At 38.2% G+C, this 11,308-nt stretch overlaps 1 protein-coding gene across 1 annotated transcript in view; it reads left to right on the top strand.

The window, feature by feature from the left end:
- SHCBP1 (SHC SH2-domain binding protein 1) overlaps positions 1 to 10,728 on the top strand; it is a 52,474-nt gene extending 41,746 nt beyond the window's left edge. The window contains exons 7-14 of the mRNA XM_009320334.1: positions 2,160 to 2,393; positions 2,495 to 2,663; positions 3,939 to 4,059; positions 7,126 to 7,257; positions 8,189 to 8,307; positions 9,071 to 9,157; positions 9,501 to 9,642; positions 10,406 to 10,728. Of these exons, the coding sequence (XP_009318609.1) occupies positions 2,160 to 2,393; positions 2,495 to 2,663; positions 3,939 to 4,059; positions 7,126 to 7,257; positions 8,189 to 8,307; positions 9,071 to 9,157; positions 9,501 to 9,642; positions 10,406 to 10,728 (1,327 nt within the window). The remainder of the gene's footprint in view (positions 1 to 2,159; positions 2,394 to 2,494; positions 2,664 to 3,938; positions 4,060 to 7,125; positions 7,258 to 8,188; positions 8,308 to 9,070; positions 9,158 to 9,500; positions 9,643 to 10,405) is intronic.
- Positions 10,729 to 11,308: the final 580 nt, after the last annotated feature.

The following is an 11,308-nucleotide window of genomic DNA, read 5'->3' as shown; positions in this document are numbered from 1 at the left end:
GGTTTTCTGAAGGTGGGTTTTTAATGCTGTCCTGCCATATGGAACTGAAGCAGTGCACAAGGACACAATCTGGTTATATTTTTGAGGGTGCTAAATAACCAAAACACACCATAAAACATACCTGGAATGAATAATTGAAAAGTGATTTTTACTGTAGGTTTTCCGCTGAGATTTGACACACTGTCTTTTTCTTAAGTCTTTCATGAGAATTATTTTTCAGTTCCTTTACTTATTATAACTTTGCATCATGAGTATCTGGAAGTCTGTGTGTCATTCAGATCCAGGTTTGATACTGCTATGATGCGGGGGATCTACGTCAGTGAACATTTATAACCTACCCTGAAATGCTATTTAGCATATGGCATTACATGTGCTAGAATATAGCATATAGCATGTGCTTTACTAACAAAATTAGTGTAATTACCCACACTATAAAGGTGGCTGCAGGCCTCTCTTTCAAACAGGACACAGTGTGACATTTGAGGACTCTGATATGCCTGTATTTTTCTGAGATCATACAAATTAGGAGGAAGTGTTATATATGGAAATTGTACATGTTTCTGAAGTGTCTATACTTGTATGCTCCAGCAAATGGCTATTCTGTTGTTGAGTTTTTGGAGCCTTATGGAGACTTTACATGGAAAGAAACCAGAATGCAATGATGTGCCATGCGATAATGTTTTTATTTTTTTTCAACACTGTGCGTGGCCTTACAGCCATTTTGGTGAGAATCCAAAATGCTTAAACAATGTCTTCAAGCAGAAAAGTAAACGTTATCCTTTCTTATTCTCCCATACTGTGCTTGATACAAAGCCTGTTCTCCAAGCTACACTGATGTTGGTGCTAGCATGTTTTAAGCACTGATGTGTCAGCTCAGAAATAACATTAATCTTCAATGCATGGAACCTATGATGCTTTAAACTTTTCAGGTCTCCGGCGTGCACTGTTTTAATGAGAACAGACAGTATCTTTACACTGCACATTAGGTTTTAATAGTCTTCTGAGGCAAGTAAAGCTGTATGAACTGTTTAACTAAAGCTTGAAAAAACAAGATAGTTTTAATGCGCTTTCACAGTGACCAGCTCTAAAATGTAGAGCATGCGTTTCAGGGCCAAATTATGTACAACATTCAGTTTCCTTCAAATATTTTCTATTTCTATATTGCTATAAATTCTTCTGTTGTTAATCATGCTGCATTGACTTACTCTTTGCCTCTGATATCCCCATTGCCAAAATTTTGTGAGCCTGTTTCTGTATACCCTGTTTATTGCAACTCTATAGATATTGACTGCTCTGACTACAAATTTTCCGGTTCTTTGCAGCATACTTTAAGTGCAACCTTTAAAGAACCTCTGAAAGTTGAGGGAACATCTTTGCCCTTATTTCATGTAGCCTCTTGAATAGAGCTATTTATACTGTGTTCAATTGGTTCCCTACAAAAATGGTGCAAAATAATTAAATCTTGTTTTATTTATATCATTAATTGCTGTCCAGCTTTTTTGTAGTGACCATGATTGGTCCTACATAATTGGCCCTGGAGTTCTTGGCACCATCTAGCTGGCAGATGTCCTTATCTTTCTGACTTTGGCAATGCAACTTTGGGCTGGCATTTTCTGGCCTGCAGTTTCGTTTGTAGAGGATACTCTTGGGATGGTGCGAAATTTACTATGCAGTGCCTTCACATCTTCATCTGGTGCTGATAATGCTTTTCTTATTCATTCTGTGTTTTTGTCCAGGTAGTTGTTTAGATTGTTGCTAATAGAGACTTCACATTATAGGATTTTTCTTCTATTTTAGACAAGATTCTTCTCAGTTTTTCTAATAAATTCTTAAAAATAGACTGATTTTTATATCTAATTACCTTCTAAGTTCTTACTTTTTTTTTATAGCTGTGCTTATGCCTTTGTTTTAGAGTGAGTTTCTGATAATTGTGTATAATCTTTCAAGGTGGATGGGTAACTATTTAGAAAGAATATGTTTGTGTCTGTTCAGATTTTTGGTTTTGCTGCTTTCAAAAAAAATTGAGCAGTGTTGATATAGACTGCAGAGAATCTTTACTAAAATACTGATGCAGAACTCCTCAGGTTCTCTCCGGGTTTGTATTTGATCTTTCAAAATTGTAAATGTGAAATATACTGACCCCTTGCTCTGAATTGCAGGCATTATGACATCCTTGAACACCGTGTGCCTTCTGGGCTTGTAGCTGATTACCAGAACTTGTTGTCTCAATGCGAAGAGCTTTACAGGAAGTTTTTAAATGTGAGGAACAGCATATCAAGCAGTGATTCGGACTCAGAAGTAGAAAATGTCTCCATGGTGGAAGGACTAAAGTTGTATGAGAAAATAGAGCACTTAAAACAAAAGCTAAAATTAATTGAGAATCCTCTGCTGAGGTACTTGGTGGGTTTGCGCAAGGAGGAGGGCCATATGGGAAACTATACATGGACGTTCTTTACTGAAGAAAGAACTGATGGCTTTGTGGCTTTTGTTTTAGGTATGTGTTTGGTTACCAAAAATACAGTGGTCTCCAAGCTAAAGGACTGAGACCAACGGGTACCAAGATAACTCATGTTGTATCCTCAACCATGATGGCAAGTCTGCTGCAGTCATTGATAAGGGACAAACTTTGCCCTGAATCTTGTGGTGAAGAACTAGAAGTACAGGTAGAGTAACAGGAATTGTCTGTCTGCTAATACTTTTTTCTCCTCAAGAAACAATGTGGAAGAATAAGTTAATTTATCATGTGCAAGATACTACATTTGCACAGTGTTATTTTTGTTAGTTCAAAAAAAGCACTGTAATTTAAATAAGTGGTAAGACTGGATGATACAAATAATTTCTCTTAATTCATTTGTGTCTGCTGAGTATTCTATACAAGCAGTTTCTTCCTGTGTGTAGGAAATAATGAGATATACCTTCTGTAATAATTCTACAATGAAACATTGTAAGGCATAATACTTATATTTAGTTTGGAAATACTTGTGACTTTGGACGCTACTGATAATGATCTAGAGTTTGAAGAAAGAAATGTCATTCTGTTGCTTTAGTTCTATGTAGGAGATACATTTATTTTAGAGCAGTTATGTTTAGTTTCAGTGAATTCAGACAGGGCTTACTACTTCAGTAGTTAAGAACAGTCTGGATTCCTTGGGCCCAAATGAAATTGCTTGCTGTATTCTGATCAAGTTCATGAATTACAGATGGCCGAAATGGAGCCACAGGGAAGGTCCTGGATTAACTTTTGGGCTATAAATCAGATTTTCTGATTTGGCAATTGAAAAATGGTCTCACTATGCTTGCCCTGGAATTTGCTGGGAAGCAATACATGTGCAATTTTTCTGTACTATTTGTTATCCTTCAATAGAGAATCCCCCAGTAATATTTGTGAAGGATGTCAGCCTGCCCTCTTTGAGCAAGAAAAAGGATCATGTGGACCCCATATTTGCCACTGTAATATCTGAACTCTATTTTGGGGTGACTTGCACCAGGAGTAAAGGGTTACATCCATGTTCAGACCAGCTCAAATCTAGTTGCTGAGTTGTTTGTGTTTTTTATTTTCTTTACCTTCTGTCATCTATTTCTTCAGTAACTCATGGCAAGTCACTTGAGGCACAATTCAAGTGTTGGCTTGGAACCAAGGCCACATTCAGGTTTGCTTTCTGGTGCATATGCTCTTCAATCTGTGCCTCTGTCCCAGTTTTCTCATGGGGGAATGGACATGACACAAACATCAAAGGAATGTTTTAAGGCTTTTTTTGTCCACAGAGTGCTATGATTCTTGAATTAAAAGTAGAAATTGTGTATTATTGGTACCGTTTAAAAGGGTTTCTTTTAAGCAAAAGCAGCAACATTTAATCAAAAAGCAAGCTTTAAGGGCATAAATGCATCAATTTTTACAGCGTTCTTCAGGAGCTGATTATATTATTTGTCTTTTACAGTTTCACAATGATCCACTGGCAGCTGTGAATGCCTGTTACGAAGGAGACACAGTCATCATCTGTCCTGGTCACTATGTTGTAGATGGCATGTTCTGCATTGCTGATTCAGTTGAACTAGAAGGTAGAAGGCTTGCTAGCATAAACAAAGCTAGCTTAAAACAAAGTAAACTGAATATCTTAAACTAGCTCTGCATAAGGATTTACTCTTTGCGGAGTTTGGGGGGAGCATTTGCTTTTTTCCTCAAAGTGTTCCTATTTCTGCTTGTAGAGCCATGTCTAATGCAGGATGGAGTAACCGTAACCTGTTTCATTAGCCATAGTTACTTCTGCAAATAAACTGCAAATTTTGCTGATTAATAGCAAATTCATCATTTCCTCCTAACTATTTGTCTGGATAAATCCTGATTATATAGATAATAGGGTTCAACAGAAACACGAGGGACTTGATTCTTTTTTTTAATCTAGGAAGCACAAAAGTCATTCTGAGAGGCTTCAGTTTTTAGAGCCAGTAACTTAAGAGTACTTGAGAGATGTCCTTGTTCTTCTTTGCATGTCTTAATCTGCTTCAGAGGTATACTCTGAGACTCACTGCCAGTATAGCACTGGTGAATACAGAAGGAAAGAGCCAAGTGCTATTAGAACTTAGTTTATGGCACTTATTGCATGTCAGTGATGTGTGTGTGGTCTACCAGTGTGGATCTGCATTATGTGAAGCGCATGGGTAGAGGAGGGAGCTGTTGATAGAATGGGTATTTATTCTGAAGAAACAAACGCAGCATATGAGATTCCATTTTTCTTGCAAAATATTTGTTTTTGAAATACTTCTGCCTTGTCTAGGATATGCTGCTATCTCTTCCTCGCAATTCTTGATTTCTCAGTGTAATTCCTCTGCTTTAGGCATGCACACTCTGTTGCAGTGTAATAGTCTGTGTATCACTGGGGCTTGTGCAGCTGTTCAGATACTTACTTAGCTGCATTTTTATCTTGTCAAAACTTCTTAATGGGAAGAAGGCTGGGAGTTTAATTTCCTGCTGTTCTGGACTTTATTTTTCTTGCCCTTCTTGTTTTATGAGTGTAATTTTCTTTCTCGCCCTTCTCTTGTGTATGTTTGTCTATCAGCACATGTACCTATATAAATCAATGCACCTGTAGGATAAAGGACCTCAAAGTGCTTTATTTATCTGCAAGAATGACATTGTTCTAAAATTGTGTGGGGTGGTATTTATTGCTTTTCCAGCTTTAAGGAAACAGTAATACAAATGGTGCAATAGCACACCTATTAAAGGATGAGCTGCTCTATTTTAATAAGCAAGGCATAGAAATATGTATCTTTAGTAAGAACCACTCTCTGAATAATGAGTATGTGTCAGGGTATTTAATCTTCTTATATGGACTCCTGTTAGAGAAGTTTTTATAGCATAGTAGCACCAAAAACGTTTGAAGTAGGAGCATCAAGAAAAATTTTGCTGGCGCTAATCTGAGCAGCTGGCTGTTCTGGTGGCTTTCTTGGGATGAAGGGGTGGCTCATCAAAGATATAATGTCACTTTGCTTAGTAGAGCTTTCATTTTTTTCCAGCCACTGTGCAAGTCAGTACTAAGGTTGAAAGTATGAGGATTAGTAAGTCAGGGATAAATAAAAACTTACAAGAACTAAATAAGGTTAAAGCAGTAGCAGCTGCAGGAAATCGTGGTAAGGATAACTTTAACGCTTGACAAAAGCGTGTAGCAAAGGCACCTAAGAACTTCCCTTCTGTTTGTACAGTAGTTGTTCAAGCTGGATGGGAACCTGTAGCATCAGCCCATCTAATATCTGTGATCAGTGTTACTGGATGACAATTGCCTTTAGCTCCTGTGGAGTCACTTAGCTTACAGGCAAGGTGTACAGCCGTGACCACGCTGTGTATTGAACACCACTTGACAGCAGGTGACTCTTTCCTTCTCTACTCCCTGTCTTGTCACTGGCTTCCTTCTTACTCTAGAGCTGCTGCTTCAGAGGTGAAGTGTAAAGCAAGCTAAAAGCATGGTTAGAAAAACTGCAGGTAGTCTGTAGGACAATTATTCCGAAAACTCTTGCCTTGGATAATAACCTCTTTCTGTAGTGGTGTGAAGTTAAACTAGATCTGCAACTTGCTGTCTCATGGTGCTCTCTTTTTATGCACTGGAAGTAAACTGCCCCATGCCACCTCCTCCCCAGGGGTGACCATAAATCAATAGCAGTGGGAAAAGATTTCTAGATAGTATAGTGTTTTGAAGTATCAGTCACTTGCATTAAATCTGCTGTCTTTAAGGCTTTCTGCCAACACTTGTTCAAAGGTTTTTTTCTCTTTTATCCTTTCTACTTGCACATTACAGTATTTATTTATGTACTTGGTTAAAAGCTAGCATCTTGCTCAGGCACTTCTTATCTGAGTTCGTGTGTGCTTTCAGAAAATGATAGGACTTGTGCTGCTTTAATAGACGTTACATTATTGCTTTCCTTATCATGATTCTTGTCAGTGACAAGCAATAAAAGCTTTTTACATGCTCATAAATTTCCCCGTAAGTGGGAATTGTCGAATGCTGACAGCTGTGGATGGCTTAGTAAATCAATGTTGGCATATGCTTGTGAAAGTTTCTTTTTAATCTGAATTAATCTGGAAGCCCATGTAACACAGGAACATCAAATTTTGACCCAAGTTTCATTTAAATAGGGAAGTTGAATAAAGCTTACTAACAACATTAAGTCCTTTGCACTTGTTTCCTTGTATTGTGGTGGTGACTGCTTTTTCCCTCGTGCTCTTTGGAACCTTTGCCTGCTCTAGTGAAGTTCTGTACTTTGAAAGCAGACTGCAGGTGCCTGTGTGTCCTTGGTTACTGCATCTCCCTGCTCTGTTGTAACTTTTGTGAGTGAGAGCTTTGGCCTTGGTAAATGTGAGCTCAGTTACCCTTTTGTTCAACTGTCTAAAATAACTTTGCATTTTTTTGTGTGTCATTCAAGTAAGGTAACTTTTGAGTTTGGTTTTGAGTGCCTGTACCTTGGTACAGAGGGCGTGTAAGGTGTAGCCTGGCCAGTGGGTGGAAAATCCTATGCAAGGTATTGGACCTGAAGTTTCAAACCTCCATATTTAATTTAAATGTCTGTTATGTACTGAGCACCTGACTGTTACCAGTTATTCATCAAACTTGCGTCTTTCACCTCTGCTTTAAGGCTATGGCCTGCCAGATGATATTGTGATAGAAAAACGAGGGAAAGGAGACAACTTTGTTGACTGTACAGGAGCCAATATAAGGATCTCCAGCTTGAAGTTAGTGCAACATGATGCTGTGGAGGGGATTTTAAGTAAGTATAAAAGCATCTTGACCTTTTTGTGAATCTTCCATAATTTACTGTTAGAATTAAAGCTAGGACCCAGTGTTAGAGTTTACTAGTTTTAACAAAATGTTGTAGAGAGGAGCCCTACAGGTATAAATATCAAGGCTTCCCCCCTTTTTTAAACTTGCTTATAATGTGGACATCAAAATAACTTCTGCTCTTTGTACTTTCAAGGTATTGTGGCTCCTGTGTTTTATTCTTATACTTGGATAAGATCATTTGACTTGATCTTTTTTCTGCTGTTAAGGCAACCTGACTCTGACTGCTGCACAGCCTGTGTCAGGCTACCTGGAAAAGGAAATAATTCCTCTTTCCACGTAAGAACCCCCATGGCAATATTTAGCTGTGATTGAACCCAGCCAGCTCTCCTCTGAGGAATGGCATGGGCTGTAGAAGTAGTGTAGAACTTTGCTGACAGCACATTCAAACTGAGGCTCAAATAATCCCAAGTTGTATCCAATGAGTTTATTGGCCATGGCCTTCTGTCTTTGCAGAAGGTGCTAATTAATACTTTGCCTCAACAGACATTTGGTTTTAAACATGTTAAAATGTTTATTAACACCTGTATACATGTATTTAATAATCTTATTAATTCAAAAGTCTCTTAGGAATGTAATGAAAAGAATAGTTGCTGTCGCTTTCAAAAAAAAAAAGGCAAAAAAACCTCTAAGACAAATCTTTGACTAGTGCTCCCTTGCAGCAGTGTTCCTGCTTACACTAGAAAAATAGCATGACTTAAAACCATGCATGAGCAAATCAGTAAAATAACCTGAAATGGATAAAATTAAAATGGCAATATTATCACAGTGCAAAAATGCTACAAGTCCATCCCCTCCAAGGAGGGGCTTGCCTTTACGTAACTGGTTTATTTAACAATATTTGTTTTCTGCGTATGTAGATGTCCATCATGGGAAAACCACCCTGGAGAATTGTGTGTTACAGTGTGAAACTACGGGCATAACAATACGAACATCAGCTGAGCTATTAATGAAAAACTCAGATCTGTATGGTGCCAAGGTACAAACAAATTCTTAACTCTGGCTTATTTCCTAAATTAAGATACAGGTTTCTGCTTGGAAATAATACAGTCAGTAACGGGGTGACTTCTGTTGCTCCTGAGAGAGCCTTTACAAATTCACTTTGGACAGCTACATGTTACTGAGTTAGAGAGACTGGTCCCAGGGGTCTTGTAGCCTCCAATAGTATCCAGTGAAGTGTCTCATGCTGATTTGTGTGTGATGATATGAAAATGGTATGGTTAAAGGGGACATCTGTGAAATAATCACTGCTGCATTGCTGGACTGATTCATGTCCTGCAATACTTTTAAAGGGATTTTCTGTTTTCTTTACCCATAAATAATTTTCTCATTAAACCTTGCATTTGTTCTGCAAACGAAAGGCCCTTTTTGGATACCTTGTCCATTGATTCTTACAGAAAGATGATAAACACAGAACTGAACTATGATTAGGATATTTCAAAGAATGTTGGAGCTTTGACTGTTGAGGTGGATGACTAAAGAACAAGAAAGTAATGCAAGGCTGCACAGTTACTCTTTAACAGAGCTTTTATGGACTGGTGGCAATAATATTATCCATGGGGCCTCAACCTTTTTGGGTATTGCTGCTTAAGTTGGTTAACAAAGCTGTGAAGCTGGAGCAGTAACACAACTTTGCATTGTGCGAACTGGTAGATGAACACAAAGATCCGCGATGGAGTTGTCAAGTTAAACTGGAAATGTGCCTGAACTATTTGTGAACTGCCATCATTTTTATTTTGTAGGGTGCTGGTGTGGAAATATATCCAGGTAGTACATGCACCCTGTTAGACAACGGCATACACCACTGCAAGGAGGGAATACTTATAAAGGTCAGTTCAAGGAAGAATGTATTTGTTTTTCAAAAGCTTATAGTTGCTAGTAGTAATGCAAATAATTTGCTTTTAGGTTGGCTTATAACCTTGCTACCTTATGGTAGAACTTATATTTCACATATGGTGATGATGGTCCTTGTTTGTCTTGGGTTGGTCCACCAAGGCAGTATACTTATTATATTTCTTATCTGCCAGAAAGAAAATGCCTTTTGCAATGTCACTTGCAAAAGCAAATAAGAAAATTCTAGCCAATACATAGAACTGATTCTACCTAAAACTGGAATATTTTGCATCCCTTTAGCTGGACATAACATGTTGGATTTCCGTTTCTTTGCTGTAGAACTTTTTAGATGAACATTATGACATCCCCAAGATAACCATGGTCAATAATATGATCCATAATAACGAAGGATATGGTGTGGTCCTGGTTAGACCAACAATGCCCTCTGATGTAAAGGATGCTTCAGCAGAGAGAACAAAAGGTATTTTTCTCTTCCTAGAAGAAACTCCTAAAACTAGTAAATCTAGTATACCCAGGTTTTTGGATTGCATAATTCATAATCGAGTCTCTTAAATTTTCTAATAATGTCTAGATTAATTTAGCTGAAATAAATCTTCGTAACGCTCAGAACACTGGAATTTCCTAAAGGATGAACTTGCCGCAGAGAAATACTGTGAATGTCTGTGCTTCATGGTGTGTGTGTGCACTTTCATTGTAAAGTCCTCGCGTACCTGATCTGTGCTCCCTACTAAGCAGAGCCTGTATGACTGATGGCCTCCTTTGGTCATACAGAAACACGAGTGCGACCAGGAAGAAAGGAGATATGGCTTCTCTTACAGCTCTTCTGGTTCATGATAATTCTCTGCTCATTTTTTCGTTTGTGCATTAGAGCTGAGACGTGCTCCCAGCACAGAATTTTTTTTCTGCAGTAAGTAAAAAGTGACAACTGTATTTCTGATATTATGTCTTATTCAAGAAGAACTGTCACTAAGTGCAATGTGCAAATCCACTGTAATTTTCTCTAGTATCACTATCACTTGGCACCTTGAAGCCATCTCAAGAAAAAACCTTTTCTGTAAGCATCTTACACTGTATTTGGAATATGTGGATGTCACTAAGTTATCCATAAGCAAGTGGGATGAGGTGAAAATGTTAACCCTGAAGAAAATTTAATTCCAGGAGTTTTAAATGATTTGGCTGCTTTGCATGATTGTTGATGACATTCTTATTGTTTCCTGACTTAGGGAATACGCAGCCTACCCAGTCAGGTGATGGGACAGCCTGCGTAGAGGGCTTCAGGCAAGAAGAACTACCTGGATGTGTAACTGATGAGTTGGAGCTTTACGAGCAAGCTGAGATTTCTGAACAAACTGAAGGCAATTATGAAATTGCAAATGAACTCGGGGCTACTTCTGCAAAGAAGAGCCAGATGCACAAGAAAAGACTGAGTGAACTGGGAATCACAGAAGCTGATGACAACTTAATGTCACAGGAGATGTTTGTTTCTATTGTGGGCAATCAGTTCAAGTGGAATGGGAAAGGAAGTTTTGGTACCTTTCTTTTCTGACTGTCCTGACTCCTAATGGCATTGCAATAACGGATTTGCACAAGCTATTATTTTCACTGCTGCTTTCCAAGGAGTTAACCTGTTCCATTAGCCTTCCATAATGTTGCTATAATGTGTCATATTTATTAATGGTATATATATTGCATGTGGAAACTTTGCTTCCTTGCTGCAAGTATGGATAACATGGTAGAAAACAGAACTCTACCATGGAGACTGTGCATGTATTCTGCTAATGTACGTGCTGCTGCTTTGCTAGCTCTCTGATTATTTTTTTAGTGTATATATTTAACTTCTCATTGTAGGGGAAAAAAAAATCTTCAAAGAAAGAAAATATAGATAGGGTTCATCATGAAAGAGTGGACAGCAAATGTGGAGCAATTAGTGGTACATCTTCCTCCATATTTTTTTAAAGTGTCGTTAGTCTGCAGCTGACTCCTATAAGAGATTAACATACTTCTTAATTTTTTACATTGAACATAAGCTAGTGAAATGCTCTTCCTTAGGAATATAGTGGTTGGCTGCCACGTCCTCATGCTTGAAGGATTTTCTAGAAGACTTAGCACTTGGAAGGGTAGCATCG

This window comes from Pygoscelis adeliae, unplaced genomic scaffold (genome assembly GCF_000699105.1).
Source record: "Pygoscelis adeliae isolate BGI_AS28 unplaced genomic scaffold, ASM69910v1 Scaffold62, whole genome shotgun sequence".
Taxonomy (NCBI): Eukaryota; Metazoa; Chordata; class Aves; order Sphenisciformes; family Spheniscidae; genus Pygoscelis; species Pygoscelis adeliae.
This window is presented reverse-complemented; position numbering and strand designations above follow the sequence as displayed.